Source organism: Nelusetta ayraudi, unplaced genomic scaffold, assembly GCF_046127955.1.
Source record: "Nelusetta ayraudi isolate G7.1 ecotype Tasmania unplaced genomic scaffold, CSIRO-AGI_Nayr_v1 ptg000016l, whole genome shotgun sequence".
NCBI classification, from domain to species: domain Eukaryota; kingdom Metazoa; phylum Chordata; class Actinopteri; order Tetraodontiformes; family Monacanthidae; genus Nelusetta; species Nelusetta ayraudi.
In genome coordinates, this window is record NW_027466066.1 from 2666830 (window position 1) to 2692301 (window position 25472).

Below are 25472 nucleotides of genomic sequence, written 5' to 3' on the forward strand. Positions count from 1 at the left end.
CAACCTGGCAACTATTCCACGGCAGCTTTATATCGTAGAAATGGTAAAAATGCGTACTTACTAAAGCCGTAACTTGTGCCTTTGAAATACTGAGCATAGGGAAAAAAAAAAAAAAAAAAAAAAAATCGTAATATTTTATTTTATAATTCGAAAGCCTTATTCAGAATGAAGAGGGGTGTGAATGTTTCTTCATAATTGTGCAGTGCTTTAACTAGATTTCTCATAAACAAATTTGTAACACAAAAATTAAAAGACACTGTAATTGTTTTAAATGATTTTATGGTTAAATCCTAATTTCTTCTTATATTTCAAAGTTACAAAGTTAGTTCTTTTACTCTGAAGGGACCCACACAATTTCAGTTACACAACGCCACTTCTCATTTTGAATATGTCAAAGACAAATTGGCTTCTTAAACTAAACAAAGAAAAAGTTTCCTTAATTTTTTTTTTATTATTATTTGTTTACATGCAAGGGGATATTTTTCATCTTATTGAAATAGTGCTTGCATTTGTGTATTATTTACAGAAACGTAAGTGTTGGCTCCAATTTAAAAAAAAAAAAAAAAAAAAAAAAGGATTTCATCTTACTCATTGTAAGTGCTACACGCCTCAAAGCGCGTTTGTGTCGCTAAACAACTGTTCCACTACTCCACTAAATTCTATTCTTTGACGCGACAGAGTACTTTTGCAGGGCTGGTTGCACCTGAGTTGAGTGTTTCCGGGGGAGGTGACGATGAGGACGCCGTGCTGCTGCTCCTCTGCTTTCCTCTCCTCTCCTCTCCTCACCACTCCTCTGCTCTCCTCCTCCGGCTCCATCCCTGCCATTCCCCCTTTCGGTCACTAGGGAGAGACTCCGAACCGGAAAAGGCTGCTGTTTGCGCGCACGCACGCACGCACACACTCCGAGGGGGTCCCGGCCGGAGCGGGCTTGACGAGCGCAGCCTCTCAGTTCGCACCGCACCGCCATCCGCACCACCGGCCTGCGGGACGCGTCGAAAACTCTCTCCGTCCAGGGATGGAGAAAGGCGCCTCTGAACCGGACCCGTCCCGCCAGCGGAACGGGCTGGTGGGCGCGCTGTACGGGGAGTTCACCGACACGCTCAACGACAGGCTCCGCTACTCGGTGAGCCTGACGGAGAGCGCGCTCACCGTCCAGCGGATCTCCTCGTCGCCCGGCCGGACCAAGGTGGTGTTCAGCCTGGCGGACTGCGTGGGCTGCCGGGCGTACCGAGGGCCGGACGGCGCCGACGCGGGCGCCTACTTCACCGCCTATTTCTACCCGTTCAAGAGGCGCTGGATGAGCGCCGGGGTGGCCCGCCAGAGGGTGGAGCAGTGCTTTCGGGTGGCGCTCGTCCAGGACCCGCTCGCCAACCTGCGGGAGGCGGAGAGGTGGGCTCGGGCCATCAGGGACGCGTCCGCGCTGCAGGCGCCCCGGAGAGACGGTGAGCATGGAACACCTCCCCACCCTGACCCCGACAGATTACCGTGCAACTTTTACTGCACAAGCAGACCCATCATCATCATCATCATCATCATCATCATCATCATCATCGACATCATTAGTGGTGTTGTTCTCTTTGCTCTGGTCGTGTCAAGCGCCTCCTCTTGATGATCACCATTCAATAGATTCCTTTGCTGCCACACAATCCGCTGGCACCCAGTTCCCACAAACAGGTTGGACAATTGAGAGGGTGCACGTTTACATGCACATTCCCAACTGTGACCTGTTCTGCCTGCAGGCTCATCGACCTGCTCCCACGTTTTCAAAGGGTTGGTGGGGGGGGGGGGGGGGTTGGAGTCGGGTGTATTGTCAACCTGCTGGAAATCCAAACCCGCCCAACTTGCAAACGGGCCGCATTTCACTCCCTTGATCTCCTCGGCTGGAGTTACCGCTCTCACACCACGCCTTCATTATTTTCCACCCCTGCCACTTTTCAGGTGGCGGCTGGAGGGGGAAGCAAATCAAGACCCGAAAACAAGAAGCCTGTTTTGTTTTTTTCGGGGCGCGCCGACGACGGCGACGACTAATTAGGTCCCGACATGTCTTGCTTTGTTCAAAAATGCAGCCTGTCCTCGGGTTCCTTTGTCTTGCGCTCTCATTAGCGTCCCTGCCTCCGTCGCTGCAACGAGTCGGTAATCAACACGGAGGGCCCTACAAGACGCGTTTATGCTCCTAATTACCCCCATCACTCATCTGGGCGGGAGGCTGCACGACGGGCTGGTGTTCAAACCGGGGTGGAATGATTGATTCCGTTAGCTGGAAGTTTCAAGTCAACGATTCCTCGCGTCGGATTCTCGCGGCTCGCTAAATTCTCCGTTCCAGCGTTTTCTAACAATAGGAACCTGTCCCTGGTTAACGCCCCCGGAATAAGGAAAGCATATTTTTAGCTGCTTTTTTTCCCCCTTCCTCCATCTTTCAGGTTCTTGAAATCAGCCCATTGTGATGTCACAGTGGGCAGTCGCACCTCTTGAACACCTGCGCCCCGCGAGTGACAACAACCCAGCGTCCTTCCACCCTGAGTTTGTCCCCTTTGTCCCCCCCGTCAGCTGTTGCAGGAAGCTAAAACCGAGTGTTTTTGCAGCAGGTTGCAAACAAAGGGCTAACTGAATGTCATATTTTTTTTTTTTTACTGTAGAGGTCTTTTTTGAGAATTAACAGTGCAAGGCCACTCCGCTGGAGACCAGCGCTGATAAAAAAAATCTCATCATGTTGGACCTTTAAATATAAAGCAGGCAGGCAGCGGCCAGGGATGCTCAGAAGGGAGGCGGCGTATCCGAGTTGACAGTGACGAATCAGGAACGTCGCTTGCCATGTCGGAACGGAGGCGGGTTTAATGTAGCGGCGTCGGGGACGAGGTCGCAGCCTCCAGGTGAACACGCTGCCAACACACACATGAGAGGCTCTGTGTGTGTGTGTGTGTGTGTGTGTGTGTGTGTGTGTGTGTGTGTGTGTGTGTGTGTGTGTGTGTGTGTGTGTGTGTGTGTGTGTGTGTGTTGAGGAACATCCAGCAGCCTCCCTCTGGTCTGCAGCCAACACCGCTCCGAGTCTCAGGCAGTCAGGACCGGTGACGGTAACCCGAGACCCTCCCACCAACACAAACCCCACCCCTCCACCCTCACATCCCCCAAAAACTCCGCCCCTCCCACTGCGATGACCGCCACCTTCCATCCCATCCCAAACCCGGACTTTTTATTTCCATTTTTCCTGTGTGTGTGTGTGTGTGTGTGTGTGTGTGTGTGTGCGTTTTCACGTTCCTCCTCCTCACTTCCTCTTTCCAGCACGGCGTCCTCGACATGATGCGGCGGCATCACTAATTGATGAGCTTGTTTTAGCGCTCCACATCCGGGGCGCCCGGGCCCCAATAAGGCGGCGTTGGGCTCGTATTTATTATGCGATGATTTCAGACGAGCGGCTCCGCGGCAACGGAGGGGAGCGGGAGCACCCGTCCATCCCCCCGTCTGTCCGTCTGTCTGTCCCCCCCCCCCCTCCCCCTTTTTTGCCCGTAGAGGGTGCGTGAAAGTCAGCGGGCGTCGCTCTAATCTCTTTTAGCGTATTTACCCCGAGCCGAGTTAATTGCGTGTCATCTCATCTGCCGCTGCAGATGGAAAGGTTGGATTAAAAAGTGCCACCGCCGCCGCTAGATTGGTACTTAGTGGGGGAGGGCTGTCGCCCACCCATGCAAAATTAATAAAAGCCCAAATATCTCAGAGTTAACTTCCACAATGAGGTTGTAATCCCGCAGATTTGCTCTAATGGAGTTCGGACGAGCCGCGTCGATTTCCGATTTATTCATTTTTTTTTTTATTATTTTTTTTACGACTTTTTTGGCACCAGGAGGTTCGTTGGAATGAATGAGGCGTAAATAATGAAGTGCGCGCACACGCACCATGATACAAACCTGCACACGCTAATGCCCCCCCCCCCCCTCTCGCCGCTCCCCCTCCCCCTCCCCCACCCCGCGCTGAGGAGAAGCTTAGCGGGAGCGATTGCATGCGAAGAAATGAGATGATGGTTACAAGCTTTGACTCTTTCGTACCGCCGACCGCCTGCGTCGCCGCTGGCTGGATCCCCGCGCTGCTTTTCAAGCGGCCCCGTGTGAGGCGCGATACATTTCAGACGGAATGCGTTGTGGATTTTTTTTTTCCTCCTTCTCTTTTTTTTCTCGCACCGCTTCGGCCGTGTTTGATTCTCCTTGTGTCGGCCCAGCCCGTGATAATTTGTGCCTCTCAGCCTGACGGCGAATCACTCGTGAATGAGAAATGCCCGTGTGCTGCTTCTTCCCCCAGTTCTAAGTTTTTTTCATCGTGGATCAAAAGCACGTGGGAGGGGCAAGAAAGCATCGGGCCTTTTGCAGGAGGCTGTAAACAGAGGGCTAAATGTCCTGATTTCTGGATGATTACATGTGTTTTTGGTCACGTCCTCAGAAAAGTCCACCCGTTACTCCTTTTACTTATCAGAAAGTGTGTCCTAACGCCGCACAGTTCTGTAAATCAACCTTTCATGATGTCACAAAGGGCACCGACACCCCATCCCACGCCACTGGCGGGACCCCCAAGCCAGGTGGCTCCGCCTTGCAGCCGACTTCTCTCTGACCCGACGGCTGTAGCGGGAAGCTAAAAGCGGAGTCTCTATGTGGCTGGCTGCAAACAGAGGGCTAAATGTGCAGTTTTCTCAAGTCAAGAATAGAGAACTAAAGAAAGTGGGTGGAGTTCGCGTGCAAAGATCATCTCACAGCCTGAGCTGTGACGGGAGCTCCTGCTCTTCCTGCGCGTCCAGGACGTTGCCCCCCCCCCCCCCCCTCAAAAAATTGATTATATCTCAGCCCCTGTGGCAGCAGGATCAGGTGTTTGCCCGTCAGCCAAGATCCGCCACCCCCCCTGAAGCCTGGTGTCACCGCACCAGGCTTCAACCACCGTCCGTCCGGCCGGCAGCCTGGTCCCTGCGGACCCTCCGCCCTCCGCCGTGTGACACGCGGCTCTGATGGCCTGTCAGCGCCCCCACCCGCCGCCTCCTGGCAGCCTGGCGACGCCTCAGTGGGCACCCGGAACCCCCCCGCCACCAGAGCACCCCCCCCACACCCATCCAGACAGACCTCAGAAGGAACGCGACTTGTTTGCAGACGAGTCTGGATGTAAATATATCCCCTCCTGACTGAGGCTGCTTTCAGCAAACAGCCCACGTATTTGTTTACCCCCCACCCCCCCACCCCGCTTCTTCCTCTCCAGGGGAGGGACTCCTCCCACCCCCCCCCCCCCCTCCAAATTTGCGTGTCACGGTTTTAACAAATCCCACCTGTGCCGCGGCGCCACACACGGAAGGTACATCAGTATTTAGCGGCGGTGGAGCCGGGACGCAGATGCGGCGACAAGATGATGACTGTTTCCTGTCAGCTCAGCGCTTATTAACACTGACACGGAGTCACACGCCAGGCCTGTCTGTTGGCTGGCTGCCTGCCTGCGTGTGTGTGTGTGTGTGTTTGTGTGTGTGCGTGTGTGTGTGTGTGTGTGTTTGCCCCACTAATATACGGGATCTGCCTGCAGGTATCTGATTTCACATCACAGACAGATTTCAATTACGGCCACGTATCCTCTCGATCTGTCTCCCTCTTTTTATCGCTCGCTCGCTCACACGCACCAACGCACGCACACACACACACACACACACACACACCTCAGAGAGAATATGGAAAAAATAGACAGAGACAGAGTTTTTTTTTTTTTGCTGCTGCGCAGAAAAATAACTATTAATGAATCAATTTGTCTCTTAGCTGCCCTCACTGAAGGAGTCTCGGCTGTGAAGCTATTCAGCATTCTTTTTTTTAATTTTATTTTTTTTAAGTTTTGCAAACTGCTCTGTATTCAACTAAAACTGCAGATGTTCCTCAATCTGCTCGGATTTATTTCATCAGACACTTGGTGGTCACCACTGGGAAGTCAAATAAATAGATGCCAGTATCTGAGCGCTACCCTACCTGACCTTTATTTCTGTTTCAAGGTGCGTTTAAGGTCTCATCCAACCTTTTGTTGTGAACCGAAACCGGTTTTAAAGAACACATTCCTGCGCAGGAGGCCGTTAGCGCCACCTGTCAGGGTGACGGCCGCGCGAGAGCCAGACTGATTTAGCATTTCCCTCACAGGTCACAGCTCTTCCTGATTGGCTCAAACCAATCAGAGACCAGGCCTGAGCCCACACGGCCGGGACGTTTCTTCCTTTTCCGTCCGGCTGCACAACTCCGGGTTTCATGACTCGGGACAGAAAGCTGCTGAGCTGTATTTGTTTAGGGTTGACTCGGCCCAGAGTGCGTTTAGCTCCATGAATGGCGTGCTATTCAGCCTCGCATGCTCGAAACCCCGAACCTAAAGCCCTGTCAAAAGCCAGTTTCCACTCCATTCTGGGCCGCGCTTCAGAGGAGCTTTTTGTTGCCTGAAAGCCACATTGTGCTCCGACACAGGCGACATAATGCCAACCCTGTGTGGATGAGTGGAGCCAGCTTTCACGTGTGCCTGTGTGTTTTTGCACCCTCTCCTCACTTTTCCTGCTCGGTTTACGCCTTGTTCTCGGAGATATTTTAATGCGTTCTGTCATCGCAGGCCATATAAGGTTGGAGACGCAGCAGCAGCAGCAGCGAGTCTCACTGTTATGCTAACCAGTTCAGAACACGCCCGACCAAATGAAATATTTCCTAGATCCTTTTCATTTATGATATACCTGTCCATCTGGTAACGAGCCCACAGAGAGCTGGAGATGATTGGACCTTCTGTCAATGACAATTGGCCAGTCAGTTCATTTTTCCTGTTTAGCTAGGTAGCATCAGCTCAAGGCTTCTTGTCGATGAGCAACATGCAAAACTCTTCGCAAAGCCAGTCAGTGTGGAACCCAACAACAAAAAAAAATCAGTACCATTCTTTGATCCTCCGTTAATGTGGGAAAAAGACGTCTGATAAAACGCTAAACTCATCCACGCTAATCTCTTTAGCAACGCTAGGTGCACTGCTGCTACCTGTGTTTTTTCTTGGGAAATCGCTGCCTGAAAAGGTGGTGATTGGTCACTGAATGCTAAGAACACCTGGAAAAGCGTTCTACTGTGGATAGAGATGAGGCCGCCTGACTTGGTTGTCCAATATTCATATGTCGTGAGCAAACTGCCACTGCATCTTTTCCTTCTGTTTCCATTTTCCTGCTTGAAAAGTCATAATAACTTTGCCCAAGGCTGAGATTTGTTTTGTCCTCGGCAAACCCCGGTAATGGGTTTTATTTTGGTCCGTCGTTCAATAGTTCCTGCCGTGAGTCTGCGTCTGCTTTAAAGGTCAAGGTTGTCTGCTGAAAATCCGCCCCTTGAGCGATCTTCCCCCGGCGGCCACTGAACAAAGGCTGCCAACTCTTCGACCGGCACCCTGTTTCACCACGAACCCAATCCGGCCACATTAATATGGATCGTAGATGAATGGAAATGTTATCATGTCCAACAGCAAGCTCATTATTCAGCTAAGTAGAAGTCATGTAATCTATACAAATGTATAAATGTAATGAGATCATCCCATCTTTTCGGGCCTTTAATTACTGTGCAGCCACTCTGCAAGTTTTATTAAGTGGCTATCGCTGGAGCCGCAGCCGCTCCAGCCCACTTTTCAGCCAATACACTTTGACTTTTCCGCTGGGTCGGAATCAAGTCAGGGATTTTGGGAAACACGCTGACAGTTCAGCCCATTTAACGCACTTCATTTCCTCTCTTTCTGAATGTCGGATGAGGAGATCAATAAGCACTCGTTTAATTTTCAATGATCTGCTGAGATTAGCAGCTGCTTTTAAATGGGGAAAGCTCTAAGTTTGAGTTTCGGCTATTCGGCAGTTATTCAGCAGTTTTGTCATTGTTTCATCATTTCATTTCACAATTTCTCCGTCTTGTCCGTGAACTCCCCAGAAATGAAAAAAGAAAGGCCATCATTTACTTGACTGAATTTACTGTTCTCAAAATCTGTGATGTCACGAAGGGCGCATTCTCAAGTTAGTGACGATACTCCCAGCCAGGAGTTGGATTCAGCCCTGACTGTCCTGTGGCTGGTTTTGTTTTGGCCCGTTCAATTGGACATTGCAGCAAAACCTTTTTTGCAGGAAGCTCATGTTTTTGCAGTTGGCTGCAAACGGAGGGCTAATTCTTATTATTTTCTGAATATTGCTTTTGTTGCTAAATGTCTGTGAAGATTAGCATCTCAATGATGGAAGCAATCAGATTTGCGTCTCCCTAATAACACGTACAGTGTCATTTGTTTAATTCGTGCATGTTGAAAAGCATCACAGAGCAGTAAACCATCTTGCCTGCATTGCTTTGTGTGCACACGGCAAAATGTTTTAATCCGGTAGCTTAGAATTTAACGTCGTGAATCGGAGCTAATCGCCGTGTAGGCGCGCATAAGAAGATTTAAAGGTAAACTGCGAAGGTGTGGTTTGCCTCTAAGTACCTTGGAACTATTTAACACACGCCTACCAGTCGGTATAACATCGAGAGTCATTTGCAAATACGAGTCGAAAAATATCTAGTCAGAAGAATCCACAAAGTCAGTTCGTGAAGTCGAAACACAGGGGCTCCACTGTGAAGACAGCCAGTGGTTGTATTGCTTTCTCTGAATCGAGGGATCACCAGTAGGAACATAAACAAACGAGGAAATATTAGTTTCTCCTCGGCTTCCAGTCCAAGTCCCTCAGGATGTTTTGCGAGCCGCTTTGCTTTTCGTCTGTTCTCGATGTTGATCTGCTCTCGGCCCGTTGGTTTTAAGCTCTTCGATTCCAAAAGAAGAAAAAACACCAAAAGTATTTTCTAGCGTTGCTTTGAGTTCTGCCGCATCTTTCCCTCGATCCAATTTAATTGGCCTCGTCGTTCGAACGTGGTTCATTCACAGTGATGACACGACTGACTCACTCGTCAAATTGCAGTTATATGCTCTGTGCCAAAACGTTGTTTGTTGTTGAGTGTGGTGATTAGCACTGTCAACAAACGGAAAGAAGGATTGCTGCTGTCACAATCAAGGAGGCGTCCCAAAAAACGCTGGAAATAACGCTGCGCAGGAAAGAAAAAGAAGCGAGTGACGGCGAGAGAGAGAGAGAGAGAGCGAGCGATGAAAATCCTCATTGACCAGTAATTACTTGACGAGGCTGGCATCTCAGCTGTGCTCGCTGCGGTGGCTGCGGAGCGAGCTAATTGGATAGCAGGCGGTGATGTGTTTCAGCTGCTTCAGCTGCAAGTCACAGCTGCTTGGGTTAACGGGTGAACGGGCCTCTTTGACGGCCGCCAGTATTTGCAAGAATTTAGCCCAAGGTTTGGGTCGGATTAATTGAATGTAATGAGTTTGGTGTGTGTGTGGGGGGGGGGGGTCGTTGGAAAAAACCTACTGGACAGCTGACGTTTTCTTGCCGTGAAATGATTCCAGCTGATGACTTTGAAGGTTTCGCTTTGAGCTTAGACCCGGAGTGGGCAAACTTTTTGACTGGTGGGCCACGATGGGTTCTAAAATTGCCGGAGCAGGAGCAAGATGGATGGAGTGTTTTGTAGAAAACGTGCTTCAATGTGCATTGAAAATGAACAAAGGCCTTCCAACAAATGATGTGTCTTTGAAGCCCCGCGGAATTTAACTCTTTATTGAAATTACTCTAAAAACACAGACAAAAATGGGTGAAATACAATTATTTTACAAAAATTATTTTATGGTTTACTTCCTATTAATATAATTTCTTCACGTTCTGTGGACAGGATTAAGAAACTTAGCGGGTCGCTTATGACCCTCGGGCCATGGTTAGCCCACCCCTGCTTCAGGCCCTTTTCCATTTAGTTGGTGAAAGACGATCCAAAACGGCCAAATATGTAGTGGCCCTCTGAGATGTTTTCACATCTGGCGGAGAAACCGTGTGTATCCACACAAGAGGAGGAGTCCCTGGATGCTTCTGAATAATCTCCATCCGAATGCATAGAGGCAGTAGCCCCCTCACTTCCAACATACACATGGTGTGAAATGGTCCACAGTCACGTGCTGGCAGTGGTGTGAAGGCGCTGGAGCGGCGACTTGCCTTTGAGCTAGAAATGCCCTTCAAGTCGTCCTCCCTCAAGAACGCGAGCAACAGGAGGACGACTTAAATGTTGCAGGGACGAGGACGGTGGTGGTCTCGATCCTGCAGGCCCTTGAAACCTTGACATCCCCGGAGAAATATTAAAGGTCCAGTGACCTTTTCGTAATTAGGGTGACTGCTTTGGCGCAGGCCACTGTAGCTCACAGGGAGGCTCAGGAGGGGGGGTGGGGGGGGGGGAGTGAACGACGCTGCAATCTGAAATATAACCACTTGCGGTTGCTGTTTCGTCTTCAAAATCTCCAAATATTACACACTTAACCTTTAACATTTATATATTCGATATTTAGAGTCGCTGGTTTGAATCCTGGCCTCTCCTCTTCCTGGAGGGAGGAATCTGTCCTCTGCGGATACCAGTGTTTGATCGTGCACTAACGGGACCTCCTCTTATCCCCCCCCCTCCCTCTCCACGCCAGGCGCCACGTACACCGAGGTGCGGCGGCCCTGCAGGGTCATGATCCTGGTGAACCCTCACAGCGGCCGTGGCCAGGCCTTGCAGCTCTTCAGCGGCCACGTGCAGGGCATGCTGACCGAGGCGGCCGTCCCGTACACCCTCGTCATCACAGGTCAGTGGCACGACACCAGAAGAGGCGAAAGTACTCACTTCCTGCTACTTGAGCAGAAGTGCGGACACTGCATGTGTAAAATAAATAGTCCCGTGAAAGTAAAAGTACTGATTCAACTCCTTTACTCAAGTAGAAGTAAGAAAGTAAAGGTGCTGAAGTTCTGACAGAATAATCTGGACTGAACTGACCAGTGGTCTTGCATGAGCATTGGATGAGTTTGAACCACTTTGGTACTCTCAGTACTGTATACTATATTGTATATAGTGTACATATACTGTATGTTAACCATCTACATAAACGCTTTTTTTCTCTCTTTCACCTGCACCACAACCAAATTGTTTTCAGTGATTGTAATGACCAGTTTATTATCAATCCATTATTGGATATTTGCACTTTTAATGACAAAAACCAATGTTATTTTCTACATAATTAATAATAATACATTTTGCAGGATTTCTATCTTTTGAACACTTTTAAACACTAAATTAAGCTGGATGTTTTTTTTTCCCCCCGATGTTGTGGGTCGGAAGTACTGATATGTGTACGAATGGCGCAAGTAAAAGTAAAAAGCCATCAGAAAAAGAAATACCTGGATAGAGCTGCCTGAAAAATCTACTTAAGTACAGTAGCAAAGTATCTCTACTTTGTTACTTGTCACCTCTGCATGACACACATGTGCGGACACCATATTGCCACATGTGTTTCAGCCGCAAGCCCCCCTTTAATCCCGCATGAAAAACAAGGTTGCTCGGGATTACGCTTAAACTCGCAGTATAAACAATTTTATTTATTTTTTTACCCCCACCCCCTCCGCCGCGGGCGGCTCCGTCCTCTGCGGCCTCCACCGTGCATTTATTTCAAAAGCGGTCCGGGACACGCGTGCGCTCGCTCGCTCACATCTGCGTGCCATCTCGACGGCGCTCGCGCACGGGCGGCGATACTCATTAAAATCTCGCTCCAGTCTCTCCAGCTGCTGCGCGTTCTGAACGAGCCGCTGCGTTCGGTGACCTTAAAGCGGAGCCGTGCGGCTGGTGGCTGTCATCAGGAGTCGGAGCTGAACTCTGACTGACCCTCGCCCGCGATGACAATGAGCCGCCGCCGCCGCCTTGCTTGAAGCGGACGGGGAAATGGCAGGAAAGAGGGGAAAACCGTCACAGATTCTGTTTGTCGGGACCGGCGGTTTTGACGGGTGCAGCTGTCAAATGGATCAGCGTGAGGAGGTGGAGGAGGAGGAGGAGGAGGAGGAGAAGGGAGGGGTTCTGTTTGCATGTTTGACAATGAGGGCTGATGTGCGTGCCTCACAAGGACTCTTGGGATTGGGGGAGTCGCGGGGGGCGGGGGGGGGGGGGGGGGGTAAAGGGAAAGGTCAGCAGATGGAACAGCGAGAGAGGAAGGAGGGAGGGGAAAAAAAAGACAGAGTAATTATCAGCGATCGACCCGAGCGGTGGAGATGGGACGGTGGGGCGGGGGCTGCCCTGTGACGGACAGAGTGCAAATACTTTGTTCCTGTCCTAAATAGTGTTGTCACGATACTGGATTTCAAACTTCAATACGATATGTGGAGAAGTATTGACTTGCAATACGATTTTCGATACGAGCAACCGCGGAAGTTTCGTCGACGGGTGGTGGGGGAAGTCCCGAGTATCGATACTACGGAAAAGTCATATTGAACCGTTTCTAGTTTTCAATATCGATATTTAATCAATATATCGATATTTTTGACAACACAAGTCCTTAAGTAGATTTTCTTCACGTGTCTGTACTTTACTTGGGTCTTTCTTTTTATCAAGACTTTTTGCTTTCACTCCCTGCATTTGTACACAAATATCTGTACTTTCTACACCTTACATCGGAAAAGTACACTCGTCACCTTTGTGCCCAAAAGTGCTTAAAAGATGCAAAATCTGTTTTAGCTATTATTTATTCTCGTTGTTGTTGCTTGAAGGGGAGTTGTTTACTTTCTTACTTTTACTTAAGCAAAGGAGTTGAACCAGTACTTTTACTTTTCACCAGAATTATCTCTTCTTTTTTTTTTTATACAAGTATCCGTACTTTTACTTAAGTACAGAATGTGCATACCTTTGCCGACGAACGGCGACGGGACGGACTGGCGGGCGAGGAGCAGTTTGTACCCGTCGCTCGGCTCCTTGATGACCGTGACATGGGCCTCGCCCCGGGGATGAGACGCTACCCAGCGAAGGCGCTTCTATTGCCGGGCCTGTACCTTCTACATACTGTATGAAGGCTCCAGTGTAGCGAGCTGCTGTCTTCGCCCCGGCCGACCTCAGAGCGCAGCGGCGTGACATGAAGTCGAGCTGCATTTGAAATGCACTGGGCGGCAGGGAGCTGGAAGGTTCTCAAGTGTAATTATCAGCTGTAGCCCGGCCTCGCTAGCTTCTCCGCGCTCTCCTCTCTTGAATAAGCAAGTGGCAGCAGTGGAAGTAAAGCTTCATCAGCTGGAGCCTCCATCCCTCCCTCCATCCCTCCCCCTTTCCCTCCACCGTCCCTCCGTCCACCTCCCCCCAACCCCCAGCCGGTCGGAGACTGCTGAGTCAGCCGGGCACTGCCGCTACTCCCTCTGCCCCTGTCAGTCATTGCAGCACTGCATTACCGCCCACCGCTCCCTGGAAGTCGGCAAACAAACGGCCGGCGGCGGCGGCGGCGGCAGCAGAGGCAGCAGTGGCAGCATGGGAGAGTGAAGAAAGTGGAGGAGAAGAAATACCAAATGTTTGCAATTGTGTCCAGGATTGGTGCTGGAAGGTCCAGTGTGTAATATTTGGTCTGATTGACGATTTTTTTGATATTGATAAAAGCTTAATACACAGCCCATAAATACCTTGGTAAAAGTGTATACTCACAGTTCAGTAAAATTATTTTTGGTTTTCCTTCCCGTAACAGTTCTTATTTCTAAGTATATCCGTAGATCAAGGGTGTTGCACCCAGTTAGCTGCCATCTTGCACTGCCATTTTTCTAAGGAAGCCCAGTGTGGACAATCCAGCCCACCTTACAGTGGGTTTCGTATTTATGGTGAATGCTTGCATCCTTAAACAAACCAACGAAGAAGAGGGTGCCTAAGCTATCCAGGTTTGTGTGTGCAGGGCCACAGTAGTTAACTGGCAAGCGTGGGAGAGGGTGAGAGCACTGCAATCTAAAATGTAGCCATTTGATGTCCCTGTTTCTTCTCAAAATCTCAAAATATTATTATTATTATTGTCATTGATCAGTTAGAAATCCATCCTTCATTTGTTTGCTTCATTTCTTACAAAGTTTGCGCTGTCACGCCCTCCTGTCAGCCCTCTGTGATGTCACAACTAGAGGATGGATACACCTGACAGGAACCCCTGCCGCTGGTACCTGATGGGCCAAAGCCCATCATCAGAACGAGGGGAGAAAGGGGATTCAAGTGACTTGGAACGTGGTTAGACGGGCTTCTGTTCTGAGTGTTTCTCAGACTGCTCCTGAGTCTACCGGGAGTTACACACTAATACAACCGTCTTGACAGCTTACATAGAAGAAATAAGTGGCCGAGTGGCGAGTGTATGTTGGAGTTCATGAATAAAATTCCGACTCTCCTTTCAGCGACCCGCTCTGTGCCTTTTGCCTGTCACTTACAAGGTGCCCTGAACTCCTCACGTGCACAGCAGAACTGGGGTAAACTGGCTGTCACCATGGAAACGACACCTGTCTGAACCAAACAGAACAGACTCAGAGTCTCTCCTCATAAAACCTTCAAGTCTCTCCTCAGTTTTGGGGGGGTCCAACAGAGAGTTGCACAAGGCTGTAAACAGATGGCTAAATATGCCGTTTCCCCTGCAACTCTGCAGGGGTTTGTTTGGGAATATCTAAATAAGCGTGTGAAGCTGCTCCGTTTGAGTCCGGGATGAAAAACGCTGCCAGGACTGACGTCGCTCCGACACGGAGAAGAACATTTTCTTCTCCTGCCATCCGCCCTTCCTCCTCTTCCTCCTCAACCTCCTCTTCCTCCTCTTCCTCCTCTTCCTCCTCTCCCTCCTCAACCTCCTCTTCCTCCTCCTTGTCCTCCTCTGCGCGACACACTGGGGAGCCGCAGCTGCTCCGGCTGCCCACTCTCTGGCCGCCCCCTGCAGAGGGACCCACTCAAGGACGATGCCAATAAAACTAGGCTGAGCAAATAGCCAGAGCCGGCGCATTAACCCACACTTGTGAGCACAGCAGGCGGGAAAAAAAATGCATCCAGCAAGCACACACACACACACACACACACACACACACACACACATACAGATATGCCGTCCGTCTATAAGCTGCCTCGGATTTTTCACTCCGCTAATGTGATGTGGGGGGGAAATTGAATCTCTTTGCGGCTCTAATCTCCCTGATTCCCACACCAGCGGCTGCTGATGAAGGCGCCGCGTCTCTTTTTCTGCCCCCTATTTATCTCTTTATTTATTTATTAATTTATGCCAGCCTGTTTGCTCCAACATATGTTTTTTTTCAAATGTTATTCCCCCCCCCCACCCCCCCCCTTCCAGAGCACCAGAACCACGCGCGAGAGGTGGTGAAGAAGGCCGACCTGTCGCAGTGGGACGCTCTGGTCATCATGTCGGGGGATGGGCTGCTGTTTGAGGTGCTTTCGCCGTCGTACCGACGTTATTATTAACGAGGGGTCAGACGGTTTGGGCCAAATCAATATGCATTTAATTTCAAGGCTTTAGATAAAGGTGAACCAAAAAAAACAAACAAAACATGAATTATTCAGCTTTAATAACAGCGGCTGCAACTCAATGTAGCCTGAGACTCAAAGTGCCAGTTTAATATCGCTCGTTGGCTTTGAGAAATTAAGCTGTGGCTTCAGTGTGGAAGCGGGTTTTTTTTTTTTTTTTTTTGCACCTAAATGTATGGATTAAAAGGCTTGCACTTACCTCCCTTTGCTGGCAGTGTTGTGGGTATATGGTGCTCTCTGCTGGAGAACACTGAAGTGGAGTGCAGCCTTTTAAACTCATTTCTCATGGGGAAGTTTCCCATGACAACATAGTGATGATTAAAAGTGGCAGCATGGAGAAAGAATGGAAATTATTATGATTATTATTATTATTAGTAGTAGTAGTAGTAAGGTCTCATAGGTTAATAAAAACGGCAGAGAACGAAAGTTTCCATTTTTTGGAAAAAATATTGGAAATACGTGATGAAATAATTATATATATATATTTTTAAATCAGGTCTAAAATGTTTGGCTGGCAAATTGATGATGACCTCTGAGGAGCCTCTCGAATACTTTTTGAGTGCAAGTTTTAGTCTCAAGCTCACATTATGAACTGCGCTGGGTTGAGAATGGTATCGTTAATTTGGCGTCAACCTGTCAGAACGCAAAAACGAGTCAAGGGTGAGTGCAACACCCGCTGGCCGGGAGGTGTAAATGCTGTCACCTTTCGTGCATTTGGATTCCGAAGAGAAAATAACTTCTCGATCCCGTGCGTTATTCACATCCTGAAACAGAAAATTGTAAAATCACAAACCTCTTGAAACATTCATGGGTGCAGTTTGTGCAAATTTTGTTGGTCTGTCACTTCGCTGCGAGTCTCTCCCCGATTAATATTCATGTCAAAGATCAAATGTTCCGTCAAAGACTTTGTGACATGTTTGCCTTCTGCCCTGCGTCCGCCCTGACGGCTGTCCATTGTTCCTGCTCACTCAGGTGATAAACGGTCTGATGGAGCGAGACGACTGGCAGGAGGCCATCCAGACCCCTCTGGGGATTCTACCAGGTGGCTCAGGCAACGCCCTGGCCGCCTCCATCCACCACTACTCACAGTGAGTCGCACTTATTAATGAGTCATTTAAATGCATGGACCAAAAAAAAAAAAAAAAAAAACCCAAAAAACGGCCTCACCAAAAAAAAAAAAAGTAAAAAAAAGAACTTTCCTCGCCGCTAAAAGGGGGACGATTTATCTCCTCTCTGTGTAATTATGCCACAGGCTGAGTGGGCACACGCTTGGTTCCTCGGCTGAGAGCGAAGCCGGGGGAGAGCAGCCGCGCAGCCGAGGTCGCGCCAGGCTGCCGGCGGTCTCGCAGGAGCGATGTAATGCGTTTGGAAAAACGCGTGCGTCGCGAGCGCTCGTTGCCGGGAAGTGCAGCTGTGGGACCAAGTCGTCCCATCGCATCGTCCATCTGGACGCTTCGCGGTTTGGCGCCGCGTGAGAGTAAAACCGCAAATTTATTGCTCGGCCCGCTGCTCGGGTCCATTAAACTGCGATTTGCGGTCTGCTGGTGTGAGGAGTAGTTTAGTCTCTCGTACGCCCCTAAAATGTTGCTTCGCTTTTTAATGTCCTCTGTCCTTTATTTGTCCCTTGTGGGTTTTTTTCCCATGCTACTTTGTAATGCTGATAAATATAGTCTAAAATCGTTAACATCCAACCTGTTTGTTTTTTATATTCTTGACCAATCGGTGTCTTTTTCTCAAACAGAACATTTCAAAACTGTATATTTTGCTGATGAATTAAGCTCATAAATGACATCCTATAAAGCCCTGAACTCACCTCAACTTGCACCTTGTTGACTTGAGTTGAAGTGAAAGGATGGTTTTACTAATTGTTTCCTTCCCAGGAAACAACAGTTTTCCCAGGCATGACAAGTTGAACTTTCCAGTGTAATGAACTTCACAGGAGCGTCAATCTTTAATCCGAACAGTGAAACGAATGCAACTACCAGCGTTTATCAGGCATGTAACAGAGCAATGCCAATGTAATATCACGCTAATATAAGTTCAGCATTTGCTTGCGAGGCTGCCAGGCAATACAGTGTGGACTATTAATGTGTTGACATGAAACAATCCAAGGGTATTGACACCATTTGGTCTAAGCGTCCAGAGGGAGCCGCTGATGGCAGTGCGAGCCAATGACGCGTGGAAGCCCAGCTATCCATCCCATTGAGCAATCCAAAATAGAAACCTCGCCACACAGCAAAGCAGTGTTTGAAAACCAAATTCAATTTGCCTGTAATCTATTTTTCATTCTCTGAGTTGGGGATTGAGCTGACAAGGCTTCCCCCCTGATCGACCAACGCTCTTTGTGTATTTGTGGAAATGCACAGCCCCCCCCCCCCTCCCTCCCATCCCCCTCCTCTGTTGTCTGTTTCCCGGCTGGACCTTCTATATTTGTCTGTTTTCTCCCTCCTCTTTTATTTTGAAGGTCACCCTCCGCGCTCTGTTTGTCCCTGACCCATCCTTCCTCGCTCGCTCGCCCTCTTGCTCGCTCCCGCTCTAATTACACATGACGAGTTGCACCTGTCCCTCGTTTACCTGCACTCACTCCTTGATGTGTTGAAGCCCGTGTTTTTCCATGTGCGTTTTTGTCAGTTTGTTCTCGCGCGTCACGATGGCTGTGCTCCCTTGTGCAAGTCTGCTGCTTCCTTGATGCCCTAGTTTTTTGTTTTTGTTCTTATTCTTATTACAGCTCTTCTTTTTTCTTTCTTTCTTTGTTTAAAAAAGGGGTGGTTGTTGCCCTGCTTCGTTAGAGAAGATTTCCCTTTTTTCTGTCATCTTTTGTATCTGTGTTTCCTGATATCACTGGCAAAGTGACATGCTGAGTGCCAACAGTATTATTATTATTTTTTTTTTTTAAGTTTTGTTTTGTATCTCCCTAAGCACTTCTCCTCTAAATGTTTTAAAGAAAACCAGTCATCTTGACAAATACATCCATCGTTTTTTTCGTAAAGTTCCGAAATGAAGTTTTTTTTGGGGGGAAAAGAAATGTTTTAGGTCCAATAATTATGTGAAAATGTTTGGATTGATTCTGTTTCCCACCGCGAGAAGCTATCAGTGCCGTTGTTTGTTCTTTGGCATCCAGTTCTGATGAAACTGTATCCACTGCCACTGCATTCCCGCTGTCTCCTCTGCAGCAGCTCCATCACAGTTGCTTCTTTTTCTTCTTCCTGTGGGATTTTATTTGAAGGACAACATCAGTTGCTTCCAGTTTTTGGCTCAAACTGAGAGGACGCTGAAGAACGGCGCCTTTCAAGACGGATTAGTGAGAGTCCACTAAATCGACCAAATAGAGGAAATCTTTCCACTGAAAATGCGTGGTCTAAAGGTAAAGGAAAGGAAGTTAAAGGACACGAGTCTAAAGGAAGGAAAACCACTTTAAAGTTTGATGCTGCTTCGCTGTTTAAATACAATTTTCATGCCCGAAACGAACTATATGTGTGTCGCATACCTAAATCCTTCTCCTGTCAACAGAGCAGAAGTCCGGCAACTTCCCGCTTGGCTTACCTGACCTTGAGCCAATGTTGGAGGAGTGAGGTTGCTTTTTTCTTCTTGTTGTTGTTGTTTTTTTTAATCGGAGAGTGTTGGTTCTCTGCGTGGTGGTTCGTTCCCTCGGGAGAGCAGAAGAGGTTTCGAATTTCCTTTGCCTTTGATCGAGCCAGAAGCGCCACTCCAATTACCCTTTTAAATGAGTCTCGAAGCCTCACATTCATTATCCAACAGATCCAGTTCTAGGACTCGCTGCTTTTCTGTGAGAAAGTTTTCATCAAGCGTAAGTGGGTTCAAGCAACTTTCTGAAAGACGAAAGATTTGTGAGTACACATAAAAACACGTTCCTGGGTCACGCCACGACTGCCTCTGTCCCTTTTCCGTTGCGTGTTTTCTTTGTGTGTCTGCTTTGTGTGTAACCAGCTCAGCGGTCTAGTGGTAGAGTGTCCGTCCTGAGACTGGTAGGTTCTGGGTTTGATCTGTTGCTGTCGGGTTGTAGCAAAGACTGTAAAAAATGGTATCCATTGCCTCCCTGCTTGCCACTCAGTTTTCAGGGTTGCAACTCGGGGGCTAGATCACCCAATGATTCCCGGGCGCGGCACTGCAGCTGCCCACCGCTCCCCCAGGCGATGATGGGTCAAATGCAGAGGACAAATTTTGCATCCTTGGGGACGTGACAGTCACTGGGACTTTAACTTTTAACTTAACTTTGTGTGCCCCCCGCCCCTCACCCCTCAGGTCACCTCCGGCGTGGAACGAGGAGCTGCTGCTCAGCTGTGGCTTCATGCTGTGCAAAGGTCTGGTTGGCTCCCTGGACCTGGTCTCCATCCACTTGGCCTCTCGCCAGCGCCTCTTCTCCTTCCTCTCCCTGGCCTGGGGCTTCGTGGCCGACGTGGACATCGAGAGCGAGAAGTACCGCCACGTCGGCGCCATCCGCTTCCTCATGGGCACCCTGGTGCGCCTGGCCTCCCTCAAGATCTACCAGGGCCGGCTGGCGTACCTGCCCGTCCGTGAGCCGTCCCGGCACCCGAAGGGAGGGGGCGTCAAGACCGCGAACCCCCCGGCCACGCCTCAGCGCCTGTCGCTGTGCTCGTCGCTGCCCTGCCGCCTCGTCCCCAACGCCTCGCCCAACCTCAACTCGCGGCACAACCGTAACAGCGCCAACTCCAACCGCAACGCCATCACCAACACCTCCAACAACGCCTTCACCGCCAAGAAGGCGGACCCCCCGGGCGACGCTGGCAAGAGGAGAGCGCCGGCGGACTCTCTGCTCGCCGGCCTGGACCAGCCGGTCCCAGAGGACTGGACCGTGGTCGAGGAGGAGGACTTTGTCCTGGTGCTGGCGATTTACCAGTCCCACCTGGCCGAGGACCTGTGGACTGCGCCTGGCGCGGCGGCCGACGACGGCGTGATCCACCTGTTCTACGTGACGGCGGGTATCTCGCGCCCCGCCCTGCTGCGCCTCTTCCTGGCCATGGAGAAGGGGGCCCACCTGGCGTGCGGCTGCCCCCACCTGGTGTACGAGAAGGTGAAGGCGCTGCGGCTGGAGCCCATCTCGCCGCAGGGCATGATCACCGTGGACGGGGAGATGGTGGAGTACGGGCCCGTGGAGGCACAAGTCCACCCGGGATTGGCCAGACTCATATGTGGCTGAACTATAGAGATTTTTTTTTTTTTTAAAGTTGGCCTCACACTAGACGATCGGCAAATCCGAGCGGATGTTGAGAACGCTTCAGTATCCTCCCAAATCAAGCAGACCATTCGTCCAAGACTACACCCCTGCCAGGGGTGGTAAAGATTGCAGAAACAGAAAATCTCACAGACATTCTCGAGACTTCAGATTCAGATCAGGTGTTTGTTTTTTTAATTCAGACTAAAAAAGAAAGAGAGAAAACTCCACCATAATGAGGGTTCTGTTTTGTTAGTCTTTGGCGCCTGTGTATGTTCGCAACTGTAAAACGCCTGGCCCGTGACGCATCCCAGGCTGCGTTTTTCTCATTGCCTGTTGCCGGACTTTCACAGGAAGAAGCCCACGTGGAATTATTGACCAGTGTTGCTGATTATTCTAGATCTGGAAGGCTCCTAATCAGTCGGGAGCGGTAAAATAATCACCCTGACGCCACACACTGGAGCAATATTGATTGTTTGCTTCAGACTGGGGCGCGGCAAATTCATCTCGTGTGAGGCCAATTCTTTTTAGCTGTCCGCTGTCATTTGACCTTTCATCCTCAGTTTCTGTCTATATGCTGTGTTTTCAGAAGTGCCAAAGACTCATGATCAGCCTCTGGAAATATTCCTCTATTTTTCTACCAAAGACATTTTTGCCCACTTTTTACAGACTCAGATTCCTCCAAGGTTTGATTCAGGGTCAAAGCCATGGCTGTGGTTATTTTGTTTTTTTTCGTGGCTGGCTGGTCCCAGCTCAGAGAACCACGTTGGGATTTGCGCTTGATGGAACGTGTGTGTGTGTGTGTGTGTGTATGTGTGCGCGCGCAAGATAGACCTTTTGTGTACGTTTGTGTGCGTTTCCAGTGTTTGTACATGTGATATTGTGCGTGAGGAGATTTGGCCGAGTAGTGCATTGTGCACTCCGCTGTCTGACCTCATAAGCTTGACACACGTGAAGAGAAGCACATTTTTTCCCTTCCCCTTTTTCTTTTTTAATTTCCGTCCCGTGAGGCTCTCGTACAAAGCCCCCCCTCCCTCCTCCCCGCCCCTTCCCCCCACGCCCGTCTCGCTGTACTACTGCAGGCTGGCAATCCTCCTCTTGGGCCACTGCCTTCCCTTTAGCCGGGCAGAGAGGAGCCTTCTTAGCGAGGAGATATAAATCCTTTGGGGATTTAAAGTAGCAAAATCTTTAATCTTTGCATAGCTTACATGGGGGAAAAAAAATCTGAACAATTGCAGATCTGATAGTTTGGATTGTTGCATTTGATTATCATCAGAAGCCAGAACTCGCAGCTGCGGATCACGTCCCAATTGGATCGTCAGCGTACCAGTTGTCGGTCGCAAAACGCAAGAATGTCTTTTGCTGACATTAGCATATTAGCTCAAAACGCACTGCACTATAGACAAGTAGACAAGTACAAGTAGATTGCTGCAGATACTGTGGGCACATTGTTTTAATCATTTAAACATAATCCAAAATCGAGACAGATGAAGTGGTGAATGAACAATTTGTAGTGCCTGGCCGGCTACGTCATCAGAAACACCCCGTTTCGTGCTAGCGCGGCGATGCTAAAACTGCTCCAGCTAGCTCGCATCCCCTCACCTGTCCGCTGTGTAACCCTGCGCACTCCGCCAACCGTCCTCCAAGTGTGCCGACCACCTCGGCTCCAACATAAAAACACACTCTCACTTTCTTACCCCCATCCCCCTCTTTCTGAGCTTGCGTGCACACACACACACTTACACACACACACACACGCGCTTGTATCTCTGCAGCACTTAGCGAGGGGGATGGGCACGGTCTGCTACTGTGCATATGATCCCCACTCCTCCTCTTTCTCGTCCTCCTCCACCTCTTGCCGTCCTCGGATTCGCTTTTGGTTAACGAGCCATCGGCACCTGCTGTGTCCTCTGTGTTTTCGCTCGACATCTCCGAAAGTGGGCAAAAACTGAGTTTTTCTTTCTGGCCGTCGCACGGAAGCTTTTAAGTCTGTCGGCTGCGAGGAAGAGGAGGCACTCGGCGCCAGAACGTTGCATATGGAAAGGGATCAATGTGTGGCCACAGGAAGTCAAGCGCTCGGCTCGGGCTGTGCCGTCTCCAACCGCCGTGGAGCTGAGAATTAGAACAAGGGCGGAGGAGGAGAGTGCAGATGTTAATAATATCATTAGCGACCTCCAACATCGCAGGCACCCTGGTTTATTTCAGGTCAGCATGGCCGCTCCAAGAGCATTGCACCTGCAGCAGCTGAACATCATGACCATAGGAATAAATTCTGCAGATATATATCGCGAGGCAAGGGTGGGGGGGTGGGGGGGGGGGCGGGCAGAGAATACCACATATGTCTCCGCTGTACCAAATGAGCCATTCTGCCCAAAATCTGAACCGGAACGTCAGACAGAATAATTGGGTGCGAAGAGAGAGAGAGAGAGAGGAATCAAAAGCCGCTGGAATCTTTTTGTCGAGCGTGCCGCTGCCATCCCGGGCGCAGCGAGCTGATGGAGCACATTATTTTTTTTCCCGCCGCTTTCTTTTCTTTGTTCCTCTTCCCCCTCCTTACATTGGTGGCTTCCACTGGAGTGGGGGTGGGGGGTGGGGAGGCATAAATATTAAAACGTCTTGACATAATGTAAACAGAAGGGAAGTCTGTAGGGAGCGGGTGGAGATCATTGGGGGTGCGGACAGGGGCTAAAACTTATGTTTTGTTTTATTCTCATGTGCCCTTGACCCCTTTGCTGCTGCTGCTGCTGCTGCTGCAGCTGGGAATTCCAACTTTCCTCATTGATGCAACACTGTCTGAAGGCCTGCTTCAATATGAAGTTCACTTTGGCGATATATTGCTGCAAAAGAAAATATCGTGACATTAGAATATTACTGCTGAAGTACTTTCAGTACCTTTGTCATATTTAAACTCTGAAACAAGTGGAGTCAAAGTGTGACAAAGAGATTAAAGAAAGAAGCACAAATAAATAAGGCATAAGTGAATAAATAAAAAAAAAAATCCTGAGCCAAAACGAAAATAAAGCAGTCTTTCAGCCTCTGTTAACAGGAAAAATGCACTTAAATAAATAATGAACATTTGGCTGAGGGAGAGAGAGAGAGTCATCTATTCTTAACAGGCGATATACTGCCAATCCTGGATCTCTGTGGTCAAGACCATTGTCAACAAAGAAGAAGAAAAAAAATTGCAAAATGCCAACTTATTAAAGGCCCAGTGTGTACGATACAGTGGCACCTAGTGGTAAGAAATGGTACTGCAAACGCAGTGACATATATGTTTGTCATGCGTTAACGCTGGACATCAGGGCTACGATCGAACTAGGTGAGTGCTATCAAAACATCAATTATGCAGTGTGGGTCACGCACGCACACTCCAATCACTGCCCACCCTGACAATTATTCGAATCATCCATTTGCAAAACTACCCTTCAAATCATGATGTATATATAGATATATCTATATAGATATATATCTATATATATATATATATATATATGTGTATTTGTTTGACATTTGTTTGATCTAAATCTCGATGGAACCTTGTAAACGTTATGCACTGGGCCTTTAAACCTCTCTCTGTCTCTCAGCTTTGGTGCGCTCCAAGCTTGACCTCCTCCATCTTTCATACTCACTGCAGTGCCGGCTCCTTGCCTTCGACTTGATTTATTTATTTATTTATTTATTTTTTACATATTTACATACTTCCATGTACCGTGTGACAGTTCGGTCTACTTTGTTTGCACAACGTGCTTCCTGTCCTCAGTGAGGCCACATCCAGGTGCTTGGAATGGCTCCGTCACGCTCTGCGGGCCGCGCTCGTGAAACAGCAGCCCGCCCTCTTCGTGCACGGTTCATGACGAAACGTGCAACACACGCTCGCATCTCATCAGGGCGGAGAGAGCGTCGAGCTATGCAAATTGCCTTGTCATGGCTGCAGATATCCGGAGAGAGGGCTCCCCCTGCTGGAATATCTCGCGCATGGCAGAAGAGGCCATCTTTTCGTACCCGCTTCCCATAATGTGCGGCTCATAAACATAAAGTCATAAAGTCCCTCATTCATGAAGGGTCCAGATTATTATATTTTGTTTAGTGTCAGTTAAATATGGGAAAAACATGTTGTTGTTTTCTTTTCTTTTCTTTTTTTTTTTTTTTTTTACACTGCTACAGTTTATTTTACAGGCGGCTTTTCTTAAAATACAAATGTCAAGATGTGTCTTTGTAAAACTATACCGATGCATTTTATACACAGTTCCAGAAGGTCATGTGAGATTATCAACAGAAACGACTTATTTTGTAATACTCTCTTGTTTTCGCCGAATGTTTTCCCCGTTGTTTTGTTGTGTTGGTGTGGCCTCCTGCGCCAGGCGGTAGAGATCAGCACCGTGTGGTGGGTGTGAATGTGAAAACGGCCCTGTTTCATAGCGCTTGACTGTAGTTGAAAATAGGGATTACAAGGGGGAGGAAAAAAACAAACATTTTCTAGTAAGTGCCTTAGTGTTATCTAGGAATCTAAGAAAGCAGATAGTAGATGCACAGAAAATTAAAAAGAGAAGAAAAAAAAAAGACAACAATCATACATGCAACGTTTGCATTTTGGCTTTAAGAGGGAGACGCTGAGGCTGCTCCAGGCCTTCCGAGCTTTACCGTGTAGAATACAAAGAGCAAATGCCAACTTTCTTATCTGATTCATGGCTATGTAACATCTGTGAGGGGTTGTCATTGCATTCTCGGAGCGAACCAGGTTTATTTTCTGCTGTCTGTTTTTCTGAACGGAAATAAAGATGTAGATGAATCACTTCTCTCCTGTGCTGCCTCTTTCTGACCGCTTCATCTAGTCAGTGCAGAAGACGGTTGGCTATCCTACGATATGTTTTCTGTGCATTTTAGGGGGACTG

General features: G+C 48.9%; 1 protein-coding gene across 1 annotated transcript; it reads left to right on the forward strand.

The window, feature by feature from the left end:
• The first annotated feature begins 639 nt into the window (after positions 1-639).
• Positions 640-25364, forward strand: sphk1 (sphingosine kinase 1). The gene is made up of 5 exons (XM_076023858.1): positions 640-1442; positions 10534-10683; positions 15196-15290; positions 16359-16474; positions 19650-25364. Exons 1-5 carry the CDS (start codon positions 1016-1018, stop codon positions 20563-20565), a joined length of 1704 nt encoding a protein of 567 aa, XP_075879973.1. The 5' UTR covers positions 640-1015; the 3' UTR covers positions 20566-25364.
• The last annotated feature ends 108 nt before the right edge of the window (positions 25365-25472 follow it).